This window comes from Nestor notabilis, unplaced genomic scaffold, assembly GCF_000696875.1.
Source record: "Nestor notabilis isolate BGI_N333 unplaced genomic scaffold, ASM69687v1 scaffold11036, whole genome shotgun sequence".
NCBI classification, from domain to species: Eukaryota; Metazoa; Chordata; class Aves; order Psittaciformes; family Psittacidae; genus Nestor; species Nestor notabilis.
In genome coordinates, this window is record NW_009931519.1 from 25,056 (window position 1) to 44,717 (window position 19,662).

Sequence of the window (19,662 nt, forward strand, 5' to 3'; positions counted from 1 at the left end):
CATTGATGACAAAGTCATCAACAGAAGTGAAGATCTCTTGGTGTTGCACTTACGACACAAGTATACCACAAAGAATGTTTCTAGAGATTCTCCACCAGCACTCACCTCTCCTTTACAGCCCCTTGTATTCATTATGAAAGTGTTTGTCTTTAGGAACAGAGACAGTTTTCGCCTGAACACATACTCAAAAGAAAACAAGTACAACAGCCATTTCTGTAGAAGAATATATTATTTAGCAGATCAGTTTAAAAGTAAAAAAAAAAACAAAACAGAAAACTGTACATCTTTGAAGGTTTTTCTTGTTGTTGCTTTTTGCATTCTCAAGGATAAAAATTTGCTTGCACAGTGGTTTCAGCTTTGTACTCCCTTTGCTCATGCTGAAGGATCCCATGGTGTCTAGTTGTACCAGGCCACAAAGAGAACCTGCAAATTCACTAAGGTTTCTTCTGACTTCTTCTAGTGTAGAAAAAAAAATTACATCCACTATGCCCGGCTTCTGAATGTACTGTGAACACTATAAAATTCAGAGAGTAATACAGAGAAATGTGTCGTTAGGGCCTAATAGGCAAATGAAAATGTATGCCAAGACCCTTGTCAGAATACAAGCATCTGTTAAGCTATGCTGTAATTAGCATACTGCTGTACACATGTATATTGTATCTTGACTAAATCAACTGTTCCTTTTGGTTTTGGATGCCGGTGGGTTGTTTTCCAGAAAAGGCTCCTTAGCCAAGCTCTGCTTTGTCTCTACACACTGCAGTCAGTGTGGTGACCAGAAAGGCAAATCTGCTGAAGATTTGAGCTGTGCTGAAACCCGTGCAATGTCCGCAGCAGAGGGCATGACGGAGCATGGGGAATCCTTGGAGCTGACACTGGCAGTGCCTGTGCGAGCAGGCTGCAGGCTGTAGACAAGGCGCCCAGGCAGGTAGACAAGCCTGTGGGGCATCCGTGCCTGCCACCTCTCCGTGTACATGGTCCCAGTTGCATTTTGATGTAGCCACCATGTCTGTTTGGCAAATACAGCACTTCTCAAAAAACAAATAACTTTAGGACTTGTGTCTTGTTCGGACTTTTTCGTCTCACTTTTCAGTACTGCCTGTGGTCAAGCTGTCACTTTTCTTTTTCTGCAACTGAAAGGAAGAGCAAAGGAGCATTACTACCCTGACTCACACAGTGCTGCTTTCCACTGCTGCTGTCAGTCAAATGCTCATCTCTTCACAAGGTATGTGCAACATTGCTTGTGAAATAATAGGCAGCAGCTTGGTATATCACCAGGACTGTTTCATCCAAACTGCTCTGGATGTATGTCCTGAGTAAACAGAACTCAGTCTTTCTCACCACCTGCCATGCTGGGCTCTCAGATTATTAACTAACTCTTCTTGCTTCAGGATATTTCTGAATTCAGGTAGCTCCTATTTTTCTAAGACCCTTGTGCCAATGCACCCTAATAAAAGCTCCATCAGTTTGCATAAAATTTGTTTGACAGTTTCTGTAAACCAGAAGTGAAATCTCAGCTCAACTTGAAACATAAGCAGGACTCAGGAAGTTTGGCAGTCATATTTGAGTTCCCTCATTTGAGAAATGCTCCTCTCTAAACTGAAGAATGCCTAAAAGACTTTCTTCTCCATTATAACTTAATGTCCCCAAAGCATGTTCTCTGTGATTAATTTTAGCTGCTGAAGGGCTTTTTCTCCAAAGCACATGGATGAGGTGACAGCTACACCAGAAAGCTACTATTCCACTCATCCAGCCAAGGATGATCAAGTGAATGAATCTTCATTTCCCACATATCAAATGATGTCAGCACAGCTTGTACCCCAGGGCACTTCCCAGTGACAGAGTGACTGATACATCCTGTCTAGATGATCAGTTTTTTCATGTCAGAAAACCTTTGCACTGCATTTGGGCAGGTTTTGTCATCTGCCTCAGCATGCAAGGGAGTCGTGCAGGCTCAGTGTCACAGGTTTCAGGATGCTGCAGGAGCCAGGCCAGCATGCCAGCCGCTGCACTGTGGGCACAGGGCACCTGCTCTCAGGGCCTGGCCTTGGTATCTGCCCTGCCAGGCTCCTGAGGCAATGCAGGCATGATCAGAGGCAGCAAACATGCTTAAACATATATCCTACCTCTCCTAAGCCTTAAATGTCAAAATGAGAGATATTGTTACCACTCAGCATGGGGCATAAAAAGGCTTCATTGATTGTGTGTTTAATCCTATTGGTTGCTGTGTATGAGAGAGTAACTCCTTGTAAAATTCCAAGCACATCCTTGATGGTAGACATGTGAGTGGAAGTTTCTTCCTAGAAAATAAACTTACGGATTGGTGGTACAATGCCTAGAGCTGCCCACCCCCAGGAGGTTTTGCAGCCATCTAGCCCAGGCTAACTCCTTCCCAGGGAAGGCAGCTCCCTGCAGGAAGAGGTGTTTGCTAACGTGCTACCCTCAGGCAATATCTCTGGGTTTTGTTCTAAAGCCCCTTTCTTGCAAACAGCTTCCTTCCCATGGCTGTACTTGTGTGGTGCCTGGTGAACTTGGCAAGGGCATGCTCATGTGCACACTTACTGCTTTTGGTACACACCTCTCTCCAGCCAGGTATAACCAGTGTGTTTCTCATTATAATGGTTATGCCATAAGCATTCCTAATGTTTCGGAGTTAAGATGCTATTAAATTATAATGTTTGATTTATTAAATCATATGTTTGCTTTATCAAAGAGATATTTAGAGCTTACCTCTTTCATAGCGTCATCTATCTGTTTTAATTCCTCATAGTGGTCCCTGGATTCCCAAAGGGGCTGGAGCATTACTTCCTCCACTTCTGGGAATAGCTAGGTGAAAATAAAAAAAGAATATCAACATTTAAATTTGCATTCATTAACTTACATGTGCTAGAAATGAGGTGAAAGACAGAGTGTGAACTGTACATCCCCATTTCCCTGGCTAACTGTAAACACCTAATGCAGCAAATGCTGAAGCTTTGCATGCCCTCACTTCTGCTTCTGGCCTTGGGTGGCTTACCTTTGTTACTGTTTCAAACATGGGGATGAGAACGAACTTCAGGAAGCCAATCTGTGCTGTCGGCTTGGTCACTTTATCACGGTCCATGAAGGGTGCCACTGGAAGCCCCTCAGACTTTTCTCGGTCACTCTGGAACAAATACAGAGAGAACAAATATTAATTATGGCTAGAAGCCTTTAAGGACAGTAATGCAACAAGCAGATCACTAGCTAAAGAGTAGTAGCCTTCAGATACAGGTCTCAGTGATGTCTGAAGATAGCACAGAATAGGAGTATGTTTCTCTTGGGCCAATGCATCATTCTTTGTTTAGTGGAAGTATCTGAATAGAAAACTCTGTTCAGCTACTTCTGCACAGCACTGGCATGAAAACATCAACCTCCACACTTACAGATCAACAAGGCCACCTGATTCCCTTTCCAAATTCGTGAGATTTGTGAGGCGAAACATTTTAGGGCATTCAGAAGGTGGCAATGGCTCTTGCCACTCTGGAAGAGAAAGAATAGGTCTTTGATTTCTTCATAGTTTTCCAGAGAGTGATTATTTTCAGGTATTCAATGAGAAATTATATCTTCTTCTTTACTAATTATTAAAACCAGTTCTGGCTAGCCAGGTTGATGCAGAGTAACTCGATTGACTGCAAAGAGTTTACCAAGGTACATACTTGACCCCATAACTTATTGTTTCTATGTAGATTCACGTGCAAGGAGGTCACAGACTGTGCATGCAAAAATGATATCCTGTAGCAGGCTTTATCTCTCAATTACTGAGTCTTTCAGCACACAGTGCCTTTGCTGGAGGGCCAAAACAGTAAGGCACACAGATACGTAATTTTGAGTAAAAAGCTGGACATGCAGTGAGCTAGGAGTGTTTCTGACACAACATCCAAGATATCTTCTTGGCATGAACCCTATCAAAATACAGACAAAACACAAAAGAAAGCTCTGGCATCTCCTCGAAGCACTGTAGCCATGCGCTGACTGAGATGCCACTGCTGCAGCATGTACATGCTGCTTGGGAGCCCATGTGCCAGGGGTAGCTGAGGGCTTCTGTTCTAGGGATCCTTTTTTAAGCAGTCAGAAAATGTATTTAGCTGGGAATCCAGTGAGGAGCAGTGGTTTGTGGAGCTTAAAGTCTGACTTTGCAGACAGTGATGTTCACATGCAGCAAAAAGTATCTAAACTAGTTCCTATGTGATATTTAATAATTTACTTGACAAGTATCTCTTGCCATTGCTCTTGCCCTTTTGTCTCAAAAATCATCTATACATAAACCAAACTTACTTTACAGAGGACAAGCTTAAGTCTGCTATCATTAGGATTTCTAGGTTGCTATTGTCTTTCATCTGCAAATTGCATTAATTTGCTTTCTGAACAGCTTCACTTGCTGACATCCTACTCCAACTTTCTGTAAAAGAGGTCTTCCCATCCTACAGCTACACTGGGCTGTCACAGGATGGAGCACCTGTATCTGAGGTGGGATTCAGGAAGAGCAGCCCTCCCCCATTCTTACCTGCATAAAATATTCCTCTAGTAAGCAATCTACCCAGGGCTCCGCTACTTCCATTGGGCGGACTTCATTGGAGATATCACAGCATTTTATCAGTACCATCTTCAGCTGAAAGAGGATAATAATTTAATACTGCAGTCTTAATGCCAGCCCTTTTTTCCTTTACCCAGAGCCTATGTCTTTACAACTGACAGGGAGGCAATGTTTTCAAACAGAAAGGACATTTTCAGGATTAAATCAGAGGCCTTAAATGATCTGGATTCTTTTCCACTCTCTCAGTTACTCTGTAAATCACTTATCCCCTCTCTGCCTTGGTTTCCCTGTCTGTGGCACTGCTACATGTCACACTGGGACGTGTGCTTATCTGTTGCATGAAGAAAAGTCAGCCACGAATGACCATGAAGTTGTTCGTGGAGCGCTCAGAGGCAGCTGGGGAAAGACATCAGATGGCTGGCTTGGGAAGTAGAGGAGACTAGAGTTTGTACTGTTGTTGGTATTTTTTGCCCCATCGTAATGGACCATATGAATTTGTGACCTGACAGAGTAAATACATTTTTTTTTCCTCATGGGACTCCAGGATTTGTAAAGCTGGAATAATCTATTTTATATAGAGCATTTTCAAATTGTAATTATTTTTGGAGGGGCAGAGAATATAAGAAGGATTTATTTTTTTTTTAATAATGTATATTGAATCTTGGTTTTTAAATAAACAAATTTCAATCTACAAGCTTTCATCCTATGCACAGAAAATTAATAATCCAGAAAACCTCCTTACACAAGTCATATGTTCTTCATTTGAGTAATCAAAATTTTCCATTTTTTCCTTGAAAGAGTCCAGTATTTCTGCATGTCTCGCCATGTCTGTAGCCAGGATTAATGTAATTATCCCCTAGCAAAGAAAATATGTTCACATATTAACTTGACATTCTTTACAAGGTCTACTATTGCAGAGCAAAGTAGGGTCTTTCTTATACACAAAAAGCCTCAGATGCAGTACATTGTTGATACCTAAAGGGGAAGTTTCTGGCTTGAAGCTGCCAAGCAAATTGGAAGAGGGTTATAAAGAGTTAATGGTATATGAAGATCTTGGTTGGACTGGCCTGTAACACTCGTGTGATATTCCAGAGACATTGAGGTTTTTCTTTTCTGATTGACTAATCATGGAAAAACAAACTGTAGAACAGGATGTTAAAAGCCACACTCTGTTTGCCAAGATCCACTATTGGCTTCTTGGAAAGCACTACAGATTTTGCTGCTGACTCTTAATGGCCCTAGGAAGAGACAAAGATCAGTAGATGTAGGTGTCCTCTGTGCTCGTCCTCCTTGGATTAAGGGCTTTGAAATACTCAGATGCAGACAATGTGTTAGGAGCTCGGTATCCTCCTGTGAGGTTGAGTTTGTGATGGGAAAACTTGATTAATTTAAAGTTGCAGGTTTTCATACAGATCTGTCCATTTTGGGCTCATGACCGCTTCCTGTGCACTGGCAGAATCAGTAACTCCAACCAGACTGGTATCTGAACCATTACATTGGTCTGCTTTTTCATTTGGTGTGTAATGAAAAGCACAAATGCTTTTTCATTTGTGTGGAAACTAAGCCTGAATTTTGGCCCTTAGGGGTCTAATGGGAATTTTAGCATTGTTCACTGTCTCAGAGGTAACTGTGATGACTCCCAGTCCACCAGAGCCTCTTCCAACAGTACAAGTGCTCTGCTGTTGTAAATCTTTGCTCATTTTGAAGCCCCTTTTAAGATTAATACAATGTTCTCTTAAAACATAAACTTCTGCCATGAGATCTTAATCCTTTCCCAGTCAGAGCTAATTGGCTCCTTCAATAATATAAATATCTAACCCCCAAATGTCATAGGCTTTAATAGGCAGGGTGTACTCATTATTTCTCAGTGAGATGTTCCAGGGAGTGCTGCTGTGGAAATTTTCCAAGAATCCCTCTTGAATCCTTCCAGTGTGAGGGGCTTTTTCAGTCCTCCCCTCTAGGGAGAATGATTCACTTGCATTGTAGAGCAGGGAAGTCTGCGAGTGCTTACATCTTCAGGAACAGTTTGTACATCACAGAGGGGAACAGCATTCATACCTGTCTTATCTGTTTGAATTGCTCCTGGTTGACATTGGAGAAAATGTTGTATTCTGGCTGGGAAATGATCTGGAAAGCCACAGCACAGTGGTGGTTCTCCAGTGGGGAGATGTCATTGTAGCGTACCGCAAGCTCAGTTCGTGCATTTATCTGATAGCTGATGTGAAGAGAAACAATGAGAACTCCTGCAAACGCACACCAGCTGCTCTAAACCATGCTGCTTACTTTTATTTACATTCTTTAAAATACTTATTCAATTAGATACAGTTTGCTTTTTGATTGCTAATACTTAATCAGATTTTTTGAGAAGATATATTTTATTTTAATATCCTCTCAGGTACTATTTCCCTGTAGATGTTGTTTTCGGTTTTGGTTTGGTTTGGGGTTGTTGTTTGTTTTTTTTTTTTATTTTATCAAGTGTCTTAAAGCTTAAAATGTCATAAGACAAACAAAGAAAGAACTGTCTGGGCTCCATTCAACCCCCACTAATGTTAACAGAGAGATTCTCACTGACCCCAATCAGAATCAGGTTCTGCCCTTATTTAACAAATGGCTACAAATAAATTAGATTCTCTTTTTTTCCTTTTTTTTTCCACACATACATACATGCACACAAAAGTGTCCATGGGACAACAATTCTTATTTCCTCACATGATAATAATTAGAATAACATGCACTTCATTATTTATCGTTATGAAATACTGTGAAAGTTAAATCATGGTGTGAATTTTCATGTAATTACTCCATTTCAGTCAACAGAGCTATAATAATTTATTCCCTCTCTCTCAGCTGTACATTTTACTTTGTTTTCTCAGGAGTGGGGAAAGTGTTGGAATAGAGATATGAAAAAACATTTTCCTTACAGAGCCAAGGACAGCTGGCAACCCCAACCCAGACCTGAGTTTTGTGTGTGAAGCTCTGCCTTGGCCTATGTGTGAGTGAACACCAGGGCCTTGGGGTAGGTCATTGCCAGCTCAAGCTATGAGAAGGAGAACCTGATCACCAAAAATGCCAGCTGGTATTACCTTCCCTATGAATTTTAAAGGAAGAGAAAGCAAGGGACAGACTTACGTATTGTTGTAGCCCGGATGGTCCAAGTCATGGCACACTGCTGCAGTCATGAGAATCAAGATGTCAATTTGGGAAAATTTCTCCTGTAAAATATAGAACATTATGGTAGTATTATGTTTTCTACTTCTTCTATCCCCATAAATGATAAAAAGTGAAAAACCCACATACACTGACTTTTCAGAGAAAAGCAAATCTGAGCAAAATGAAGTGTTTTTCCACAGATCAATTTACTTCATTCAAAAAAGAATTCTACCTTCCTTTCCAGTAAAAATGACTCAGATTTGCCTTTGTTGCATTAAATAACAGCAGCTCAGAGGAGGCAATTTGCTTGAAACTTGTTATTACTGTAGGGATCATATAAAAGCACTGAGATATTAGTATAGCATCTTACAAGTCATTTGAGCATCCTGATTAGCTAAAGGTGGGCTGGAAGATAACTTAGTTGCCATTGTATTCTGCGTTAACTAAAGTTATGAAAAGAGCAAGAAAAATTAAGTGTTGCATTCTCAGAGTTTCCGAGTACGACCAACTTCCATTAAAGCAAGTTTTTTTCACTCTCCTACTGGCAAGAAAATACTTAGGCCAGTAACTGAGATGTTTAGCTAAGGAGAAGACATGGGTTTTTTAACTGAGTAAAATCTGGTTTGTACAGAAATGAAATGAATATATAAACAGAAGTTATCCAGTCAACGAAAATAAACGATGCCTATAGTTTTGAACAAAGCACAGGTTGAATGTGAATCTTGCATACTGTACATGCAAGGCACTATTTGAAGTAGCTTACCCAGGTGCACACATTTGTAGAAAACCTCTTTTAGGAATATTTTGCGTCACAGATGAAGACCATATCCACAAACCATAATTCAGCAGGCTTTGGGATCTGATTCATAGATGTTTCATGCTATCTGAGTGTCAAAAGAGCTTCAGTGTACAGATTAGGGGTATCCAGGAGGTGAAGGTAACATCCCAGCAGCCTCAGAAAGCTGTGTAGGTGCTTGGGATCTGGGATGGGATGGCTGAGCGGGCAGCCGGAGGTGGCAATGCACCACCTCCTCCTTGCCCCAGGGACTAAACCAATGCAGCTACTACTGCAAAGCTCATCACTTGCTAGCGAGCTGGTGGCCTGTTTTGCAAGAAAAGTGGCACAGGTTTCATGGTGCTGAGTGGATGAACACATACCCCATGATGGAAATGGAGTAGTACTGTTGAGGTGGAGGGCATACCTGGAGGCTGCAAAGCGAGATCATGCTGTACATCATCTGGGTCACACAAAAGCAGTGCCGGAAATTATGAAAGGGGTTGTTTCTGTAATTGTCATGAATGCACAGCTGCAGAGAGAGGGAATGAAACAGAGAGAAAAGAGCTCTTTATAAGAATATGATTACATATGCTTCCCAGCCTCCCTGGAAGCACTTTATATCCCTACAGGTGTCCTGTGGAGCTCACTATTATTTTCTGCTAGGACAGACTGACAGCACAAAGGCCTTCTGACAGTCTCTGCCTTCCTGGGAGAGGGTGGGAGATTACTGCCTTTCAGGAATTTGTCAACATGTAAAGCTCATAGCAGCTTCTCTCATATACCAGCTAGCAATGGGTAAACATCCCAGCACAGCCAAATGCATCTCAGTCTTGAGACAGGACTCTGTGCTCTCATCCTGAATTTGTATTTCAAACTGTGCAGTGGTTAAATGGTGTCTTTGGGATGTGTAAAGAACTCCAAATATATCCTCGTTCCCCTCTCTTGCTGAATGCAAATTGCAGCTTTGAAATCTTCAAGGCTGAAATGTAGTTGTTATTTCATTTCAAATGCTCAGAGGTAGCACTTTGGGATGTGTTGCTTGGCAAAGTGAAGATATGAATGCACATGCCCTGGCTTACTTGTGTGAATTTCCCATGCTAAGGCAGCATGGGAGAGATTAAGCCATATAGGCACATGGGACTGATTTTAACTTTCTACAGATCCTGGCTACATGCCCTCATTACAAATGCAAGCTAAAGCTTGTCTTCCCATGTGTCCTCACTACTGTCAACTGGGCTATCTGAGTGGCACTGGCACAGCTGGGTTACCACATGCCACAGTCATTTTTACAACGCACTAGAGAGCCTGTGTCCTGTCCTGCACAAAACAGCCAAGCATCAGCAGCACTGTTGGACCCCTTCTGCTGAATCACCCATAACCTGGAGCCCTTATGCACATGCTTCAATTACTGAGCCTGAATGAATGACATGGACAGAATTTGTGTCCTCTTCTCCAGCTAAATAGTGAATTTACTTCAAGAGTCTTCAAGACACATCAGGATCAAACCCTTCAACCTGGGACCTGACTTCTAGGAAGACTTAAAGCTCTGGACTGGGTCAAGAGAACTGTGGGTTTTCAATGCTTATTCAGTATTTGGGGCTTCATTGCAAAGCTGTTCAGATTATTCTGCAGCAAGGACTTTAGTAATTTATTATTTTAAGTAAATAATGGCACAATATGGTTGACAGCCAGGCTCACAGGTGGTGGGCAGTGTGTCACAGCCTCTGCATGGACACCATGGTCATGCCCAGGTACCGTACAACACTGCATAGATGTAATGTATACAACCAGCAGTGGAGCCCAGAGCATCCCAGGGGACTCTTGACTCAGAGCACTGAAGGACTGGAGTGACTGTGTTGCATTAGTCATCTGTCCCTCCCCTTTCTGGAAGATTTCTGTACCCAGTGGATGTAGGAGCAAGAAAGCAAGCATATGCATGAGGTGGGTTTTTCTCACCCACTTAAGTTCAAACTGATGACCATACTGCGCCTGGGGAAGTATAGTTTGAAATAGAGTCCTTGAGGCTTTTTAAAATCATCTTTCTTTCTGCAAAGTCAGCGTTTAAGAAAGGAAATCTCACCCTGTCTTACCTTTGTAGAAAATACATAATAAAGTACTCTAGTTATTCAGAACAAGGCTGTTTTAAATGCTAGTGGTAACCAATTACTTGGAGATACAAGCTAACAGGAAGCTGCCTGCAGTAATGCATGTGGGTGGCATGTTGATGTGTGTTGACATATCACCTTGTTCCCCATGTTTTCAGGCTGTGAAACAGGAGGAGGAAATTTTCTGTTTCATCTAGTCTGTGCTAGCCTTGTTTGTACTGGGTTTCATCCCACCCCTTATGTTCAGCTGCTTTCTAAGGTCAACAATACCGAGCTTTTCATCTGTCTTCTTTGAGAAAGAGTTCCAAGGTCTTGATCATTTTTTATATATCTCCTTTAATGTGGTCATACTAGTTTTCTAAAAAGGCCTAGAAATAAATTTCAGGTAAACCTTATGCCTTCTGTGGTGACATGATAACACTCGTCCATTTTATCCCTCATTGCATTCTCTGATTAGCCTTATGCCGCCTTAGCTTCATTGTGCAGCAGCACACCAAGCAGTGACAGTCACTGCCCTGTGTAAGCTTGCACCTGGGTGCTTTCTACTCCTGCCCTACTTCATTATATGATGAATCCAGAGTTTTGCTTTGCATTTGCTAACCACCTTCTGAATTTGTGGAATTTGTTCAGGCCCTTCTGGAAGCCTACATCCATCATGTAAAACGGTTCCCTCTATTCTGTTCATACTTTCCAGATAATTAGAAGATATCAATGAGATATAAGTCTTTGCTACAGGAATCGTATGAAACACCTGTATAATGAACTTTACATCATGATGTTTTTAATTACTGTAATAATTAGTTGTCAGGTAAAGATGTAATTTTTACTTACTATAATTCTTCAGGCTATGCCTAGATCCTTTTTAAACAAGGGGTGAAATATTTGCTATTCTACAGTTCTTTAAGAACACAACAGGTTTTTCTAAGAAAGTCAGTATATTTTTCAGCTCTTTAGTAAATGCTTTGAAAGCAAACTGATTTTTAAATGAAGTGTTTCGTCTTTAGACATCTTGGTTTTGTATGATCTTAACTTTATCATGTCTTGCATCTCTGCAACATTCTCAACATTAAAGACTGAAACAAAGAAAGTTATTTAGCTTCTCAGAAATTCTGTTTCTTTCCTGACTTGCTCCTTTACTCCCCATGTAGTACATCTAATGATTATTGCGCATACTGGCTTCTTTTTTTTTTTGCCATATCTGAAGATGTTTGTCTTGTCTCCATTTACAGTAGATACCGAGAGCATTCACCAGAAATGAACTGCTCTCAGCAATAGAAATCTCAGCAAACAAATGCAAAACAGTTAAAAAAATATCATCTGTTACCACTAGAATGCAAACGTTTGCTGAAGTACTTAAATTTTAAGAATTTGTATAGATTGACTGCTTTCAGTGGGATTACTCTGGTGAATCAAGTTAATTCCATGACCAAATGTCTTCTTAATCGATTTTTGATTTTGAAAATTTTCAAATATGAGTGATTTGAAATACTTACCAACCACCTCTTTAACGTGATAGGATTGATGTTGAAGTCTTTTACCAGTCCAAGATCATGGTACATATGTTCCAAGCAACTCAGCATCTGCAGCCAGGAACAGATAGGTTATCGGCTTGGTAAATATCACTTTGCTTTCTGATACATTGCAAAGTAAATTTCCTCCTTGCAAGCATCGAATAATTGCAGAGCCCTCTTGTTAAGATGAAAGAAAGATGTTCAAAGATTGTGTGATTAAAGACAGTGCAAGAGGGGAGATAGATAGAGAGGTTCTCAAAGCTTTTTGAAGTAGACAGATTGCTGTTAACTTCATAGGTTTTGCGGGGCGCTTTGAATCACACCAGCACTCCTTAGTAATCGTGATTCATGTGTTTCATAGCAATGCCTTCTCACAAAAAAGTATTGCCTTTTTTCTAATTCAGCTAGGATATGTTCTAATGCTCAAGGAAAACAGTGGGAATTTTCCTACTGACTCCGAAGGCCCTAGATGTACAGAAATGGACCAGGGCCTAGATGTATAGAAAATGGCAGCAGAAAATAACAGATCCTTAAAAAAACCTTTTATTCTAGATATGTGTCAGTATCTTCTTTCTTTATGACTTCTTGTGAGTTCCTAACACCATTATCTTAACTCGTGTTTCTTGTTTAACAAAAGGTCTACCAATATAACCCTACAAAACTGCAGCAGGTTTGTGCCCATCCACTCCTGTAAATTGTAACTATGAATCCCAATAGCTGAAATGCAGAGGCAGGCTGCTATTTTGAGACAACATCTGCTCTGCAGTAGGAAGGAGGGTGAAGGTAATATATCACTACCAATCCCAGTTAATCTTCTGGATTTGAAAATAGTGGAAAAGAAAGATATTGACCATCTGATGTGTTTGGGCACTTAACAGCTGCCACCAGTCAGAAATGAACAGGAGTTCAGGAGTTTATGTATCTGCATTCCCATTTCTGAAGGCAAAATATGCAGAGGATGAAATGTAGCCATTAAATTATTTGATGCAGTTCTTAGACTGTAGACTGATCCAGGAGTTTTAACATGATGAGTGTAATGTCACAAATACGGCCTTGGAGACATTTATAGTTAGGTTTCTGTTATTCAGGCTCTTAAAAACTCTCCAGAAAAATTATTTCATCTAATGAAACTTTATCCAGGGAATATACATACTTCATGCAGTAAAAAAGAGGCTAGTTTTGAGTCATCTGAATAAGAAGAAAGAGACTTTCCTGCAAGACTTGAGGGACAACGTCATGAGCTGAAAGGTGCTTGAATCACATGGATAGCGTTTTGCTGTAGGTCACCGCTTCCTGTTCTAGTCCCTGAGATAGAATATATGTTTGGCAACAGTTTCAGAAAAGACTTTCTGAGGCAACAATCTGGTTCCAGAAGGGCTTAATTACCTTCAGAAATACCTATCTTCCCCCAGCTGTTGCCAAGAGAGCTTTTGGTGAGTGGCAAGGTAACTGTAGTCTCAAAGCTCCTGCCCTTGAACATGTGAGAATCTCAGTTTTCATTTTTAGCTTTCTGGGTCAACAGCAAAAGCTTGAATATTGGACTCCTCTAAGGCTTAAATGAATGGGCATTTGAGAAAGAGAACACAGGATTGCTGCATAGTTCTTTTTACTGAGATGCTGCAGAGCACATTATTAATTTGCTTACAGAAGACTAAGGTTTATAACCTGCCTGCCCTACGCTGAACATGTGGGCAAATGCTCATTGCTAAACAAGCACTGGCAGAATTGAAATATTCTTTGTAAACGTAAACCAGAGCTAAAAGGGTAAGATAAACCCATATGGTGCTCAGCTCACTAGAGATTGTGTGGTATCTTATTTCTGAGCAGCACTGCTCATAGGGCATGTCTAATCTCCGCATCCTCTTGTTAGCCTTGTTCATGCCACCATATAGTGTTTCCTAGTACTCTGAATGAGTTACTGTGCTAAAATAATATGCCTCAGCACACAAGAATCCATGGATAATGTTTTTTGTCTCTCACTATTCTTTCTTAATAGTCAGAACAACAATGAGCCAACAGTGTTATGATCCACCTGGCAGGTCGTAATTCTCTCTTGCTGTAAAGACCTGACAGGCATTCAAAAGCTGGGGCCTAGCCATTTTGCCTCAGCAGTTGTATGGCCATAGTTCAGAGAAAAGGGACTGGAGAGGGAGCAGTAATTGCAGAGAACCAGCCTTAGCTTGGCATGGACTGCACAAGGGAAGTTCTGCCAGCCTCTGCAAATGGGAGATGGACCTAAAGCCACTAGAGGGAATATTTTGTTCCTGCGGGTGCGGTGTGGGGTATTTATAATTGTCATGTAGACCTACAGGTGCTGAGCCAGAATGATTCTTATATGCACAACATCTGATTGAAAAGGTAATTAAAGTGATTGCTGGTGGGGTACAACTAGAATTACCCAGTCCGTCCGTTAGGAAGAATGCAACACTAAACCCCTACTTTAGTCCTGCCCCCCCTTACATTTTTCCTAAGTGAGATACGGTCGTGTTTGCTGAATCTAGTTTTACATTATATTATAAGCTGCCCATTACAGAAACATCCTTCTCCTTCATGTTTGCACAGAGGTTTACACGTGGGCCTTCCAGAACCTTCTGCAATACAGGTGACGAGCAATGAATAATACTAATAGCAATAAGAAAAATAAGACAATTAAGCAACAAGAAAATACTAATAGGCCATGTATTAGCAACATCTTCAGACTACACCGCAGGAAAAATCCTCACCTAAAAGGGTGTGAATCAGTGCATGCATCTCTGCCTGGCTTCATACACCAGCATGATGCTTTATTGATTTGAGCAGAGCTGCTGCTGATGTGCTTGAGCATGCATTTTGCTAGGGATTGATTTGTTCAGATAAAATGGCATGAGACAACTCATGTGGCAGTAATGACAGTGTACAGTTGTTGTGGGATATTACTAGGAAAAGATTAAAGAAAAAATAGGAGTCAGGGTATGATAATCAGCATAGTCTATCTGGCATTTGTTAGGAAAAACTACTGTATTCTGGTGTGATATGAGAATAAAAAAGGGATAGAAACTAAGGGGCAGAAAAGGGGAAAAAACCCACAGACCATCTCAAAGGGCTCTTCTGGCTTTGCTGGCTCTCAGAAAGAGTGCTAACCCAGCTAAAACAGCATCCTTACCTCATTGGGCTCCCACAGCCATACGTCAAAGGTTGGCTTCCGAAGTGCTTCAATGGTCTCCTGGGACAGCATGTACTGCAGACAAAAAACCAGTTGGCATAAGGGTCCCCCACCCAGGCATGGGACCTGCTATTGGCATGTCCTTGACACTCTCAGAGTTCTATTCACAAGGGATTTAGCTGTGTTTCCCAAGGAGAGAGCAACTGATATCTCACTCTGCCTGCCCAACCCTCCTCACCCTCCCCACCAGCTGCCTGTGGTCAGGCCAGGATGCCCATACCTAGCAGGCAGCAAGCCCCAAGGCAGCTCACTGGTCAGTGGAGATCCTTGTGGGTCAGAGAGGTGGAGAATTTGGAAGAAATGAGGGGAGAGTGGAGGTGTTATGCATGGGGTTGTGGGTAAATCCAGCACAGGGATATAAAGGGCACAGGGCTCAGATCTGTCCCTGGCTGCACTGGGTAACATTTGATGCAGCCAGTTATGGCTGGATGGTGTGAAGTGTCTGCACTTGCAGTGTTAGATTAGCTGGAGGGAATGATATATTTACTTTCAGATGATTTATACTCTCATTTTGAGTATTTTTTTAAAGAACGCCCACATTTTTAAATTGGTTGTCAGCCTGCAAGATTCAAGTGATTTTTTATCATTATGCTCAGAGGCTTAAAACAAACCCAAGCTCATCAGCCAGTTATGATTTGTGTACAAAATGGAAAAAAGGAATGTGGGGGGTTAGAAGACCAGGACTCTACCAATTCATCTTTTCTAGACTCCATTCATCAGAGCCTTTCTGGGCTACAAAAACCTTGTAGCTTCGCTTGGCCCATTTACCATGGCTGCCTCTAAGTTTGTTTGGGTTTACTGTACTGAGCAGGTAAATGAAATCTGAGCCATCAAACTGTTGATACTTAATCCAAGGTAGAATAACAACAAAGATTAATTTCCTTCTTGAGAAGACAATTATTTTTGTATTTGCACATATAATGTACATTGAATATGATGTTCTGCAAGAAAATTGTGAATTGACAGTACGAATTTGTTATTTGATAACAAATGTATGTTGCTGTCATGACACCATCTATCAGTGTACTCATCGTTTCTCAGCCTCACTGACACTGGACAAATCCAGTGTCTCACAACTGATACAAAATTTTGCCAATCTGTCCAACAGAACCCAAACTCCTAAAACCAAAACTATGAGCTTTGGTCTAGGGATGGCACAGAAAGACTACCAGTTTACTCTGCAGTCAGTCAGTAAAACTCTTCATAGCACTTGTTGTTAATTCCAGATCCTACTAATCATAGTAATACATCAAAGTTTGATTTGACATATATACTTACCAAGGGAAAAGATCTGGTTTAGAACTGATATGTTTTGTGAAAACATGTGCTAGTGTCAGGAGCACGAGCCTCTTGGGCAAAACTAAAAGAAATGTATGGTGCCTGCTTCAGAGATCAAGAAGTCACGTTTGGTAGGAAGAGCAGAATAAACAGCAGAACTTAAAATTCATTGCTCTGTAAGGCTTTGAAGACAAATATGCAAGGATGCGTGTCCATATCATACACCTGCATCACACAGGACCATGTGAACTTCAGAGTGGCTGAGCCAGCTTGGATGTGTGCAAGCAAATGCCCAGTCTTAAGCTCCTATTTGCACATGTGTGAGCTGGTGTTTTGTCAAGGTGTGAGGTGGGCACTGAGCAGACATAGCCTGGTAGCTTTGAATAATTCCTGTGGGCAAAGACTGATGGTGCTAGGACCAAAGATGCTGTATGCTTCATGGTTTCAGCCTCATTTGTCACTGTGGATTTCTACTTGTACTTGCCCAGTAGACATTTTTCTTCAAGCATTGCTGTTTTCTCTAGTAAATACATTATCTCATTTTCACAGGAACAATGAATCATTCTGGAGAGAATCCAATGTCACATTTTCTCTTTGTTTCCCTAGGTGAAGCATCCCCATAAATTACTTATTAAATATAATCCATTAGGAGAAAACAGGCAGCAGCACTATTTTCAATTAGAGTACAATATGATAGGCTGTTTTTGATTGTTTGTTCTGAGCATGGAGAATAAACAAATATAACTAGACAAAAGAGCTTTAAATGTTGATGAATTCAAAATGTTCATTAACACTTCAAACACTAATGGCCTTTCAAATATTAAAGACTACTGAGGATCCAACTTTAATTCACCTCAGGCAACAACAGCTTTTTTTCATCGGCTTCAGGGGATTTCGGATCAGGTCCTGGATTTAGAATAGCTAGGATGTAGATGGCTAGTGAGTCAAGCATTGTAAACCAGCACTTGTCAGTATAGCAAGCGTGTGGTAGGATTCTGGGAAGAGCAAGCAGGTGTGGTACCTTTGGGTAGGATGGTACGTCCCGCCGGGGAGTCGGCCTCTTGTTTTCATCCAAAAAGCTGTACTTGCAGGGACAGTTAGTCCTGAAATTAAATATGCAGCTCTTAACATTGTGAGAACACAACCACAGTGCCTCAAAAAATGCTGGAAATATTCTGGTCTTTCAGTAGGCGTTGCTTGGAGAATGACCCTGCTCCCCAACCTCTCCCTTTCTAATGCAGTGTTTCTCAAATGCTTTCAAAGTGTGATCCTCTTTAGGATTTTCTGCCCTTGTGCAACTTGGTGCAGCTTCTCAGTCTATTTCAATTCAAGCAAGAAGCTTCTGTCTTCAGGCATGTATCTGGGGATACCCCATCTTTTCTATTTAAACAAGTAACTTTCAGCAAGCAACTTGCTGTCTGTGGCAGGCATAGCTGTCTGAGGACTGCAGAGCCCTGCCAGGGGCCACGCTGAGTACGGACGCTGGCACACCTCTGCTTATTTACTAGCGTAGGCACCCACCAAGGCCATTGCTTATTCCAGCCCAGCTCCAGGCCTCATAAAAGCTTGGGTAAGTCCAGCCATTTTGACAGCATGACCATCTTGACTGCTGCTCTTCAGGTGGGACAACAGCAGTGAGGCACAGGCTCAGCAGACACAGTCTGCTTGGCTCCCAGGTCCTGGAGGAAGGGAGCTGCTGCCTGCAGTTACAGGTAATTAACACTTGCCTGTTTTTTAATACCAGCACCCACTGACAGTTATCTGCTCATCCTTCCTCCGCATGTGGAAGAGCCAAGCTGATGCTGATATAGTTAAAGATGTCCCTGCACATGGCAGGGGGTTGGACTAGGTGACCTTTGAAGGTCCTTTCCAACCCTAACCATCCTGTGATTCTAGCCCATCTGAGCAGAGGACCATGATGGTGAGACACGAACACCAGCCTTAAGCCTTTGCAGAACATCTGGGTTGCTGCATTGCAGCATGAGAGCAGTTTCTTGCCTTACAGCCATGGGGGGCACAATAAAACTTAGAGCTCTGTGGTCTCACCTGTGGCAATCATGATACTTTAACTCAACATGTGTTTCCCATGTAGTTGGTCACATGGATTTTAATAACTCCCATGTGTGGTTGATCTGCTTGCATTTTGCATTTATCCCTGGATTACTCTTTCTCATTTTTCAAGCCTCCTGCCAAAAGAAGTTAAAAGAAACCCCCCAAAAGAGCCAACCAAAGCATTCCATTAACTTTATTTGATCCTTTTAAAATTATTTCATATATTGTATATTGCATCTCTTTTTAGTGCTTTTCCTCTCTGTTGGGAATTGGTCTTTATCTCTTTTCTCCTCTTAACATTGATGTCTGCTATCATTCCTGATGGTGGTGTCTGAATCCTGTGAGAGTTATGTCATCTTACAGGTCACAGTGGTCAGCTGGCTTCAACCAGCTTTTGAGGAGATTTGAGGAGCCTGTTCGAGTTGATTCTCAGTTGCTGAAAAGCTGTCTTAATAATTTCTAAAGCTGTTTCCTCAAAACTCCACTCTAAGGGGTATTAGTTGGATACAAATTGTGAGATGGGGGCATTCCTTGCCCTAATTGGAGCTGGCTGCCAGGGTTAGCTGAAGGTCAGCCAGCTATCCCTGATTCCCAGCTGTAGTTTGACATTGAAGTCTTCATGCTACCACACTGGGGAACACACCAGAGCCAGGATGTATCAGACCTTTACAAACATAAAATTGTATCTGCAAATGATCATGATTTTAAATGACGCTATAATGTTATTAGCATCTGCCAGTGGGGAGTGCAAAAGGCAGACTAGCAAAAAAAAAGCAATTTGAGGGGATGCAAGTGGGGATCCTTTGCTCTTCTGAAGAGGACAGATCCACAATTCACTATGCATGATGACTTACAAATCTAGCTGTTCACTCCTACTTGGTTGTTTGATAGTGTAACAGCAAATGTAAGACTATGTAAACGTACAAGCATACAGCTGTGTACGCTGTGATATTATTGAAGGAATATATGCACTTGAACATACTTTCGTATATTAACTAAATTTAGATGTGATCCCTAATTGCAACAGTAACACA

The 19,662-nt window shown here is 41.5% G+C and overlaps 1 protein-coding gene across 3 annotated transcripts in view; it reads right to left on the bottom strand.

The window, feature by feature from the left end:
* Window positions 1-1,079: 1,079 nt before the first annotated feature.
* PDE9A (phosphodiesterase 9A) overlaps window positions 1,080-19,662 on the bottom strand; it is a 48,784-nt gene continuing 30,201 nt past the window's right edge. For all 3 annotated transcript variants that reach the window (XM_010015944.1, XM_010015946.1, XM_010015945.1), the window contains 11 exons: window positions 17,598-17,679; window positions 15,239-15,313; window positions 12,079-12,165; window positions 8,905-9,009; window positions 7,682-7,764; window positions 6,611-6,767; window positions 5,295-5,408; window positions 4,523-4,627; window positions 3,014-3,142; window positions 2,728-2,823; window positions 1,080-1,130 (listed from right to left, as the gene is read on the bottom strand). In XM_010015944.1, the coding sequence (XP_010014246.1) occupies window positions 1,080-1,130; window positions 2,728-2,823; window positions 3,014-3,142; window positions 4,523-4,627; window positions 5,295-5,408; window positions 6,611-6,767; window positions 7,682-7,764; window positions 8,905-9,009; window positions 12,079-12,165; window positions 15,239-15,313; window positions 17,598-17,679 (1,084 nt within the window). The remainder of the gene's footprint in view (window positions 1,131-2,727; window positions 2,824-3,013; window positions 3,143-4,522; window positions 4,628-5,294; window positions 5,409-6,610; window positions 6,768-7,681; window positions 7,765-8,904; window positions 9,010-12,078; window positions 12,166-15,238; window positions 15,314-17,597; window positions 17,680-19,662) is intronic.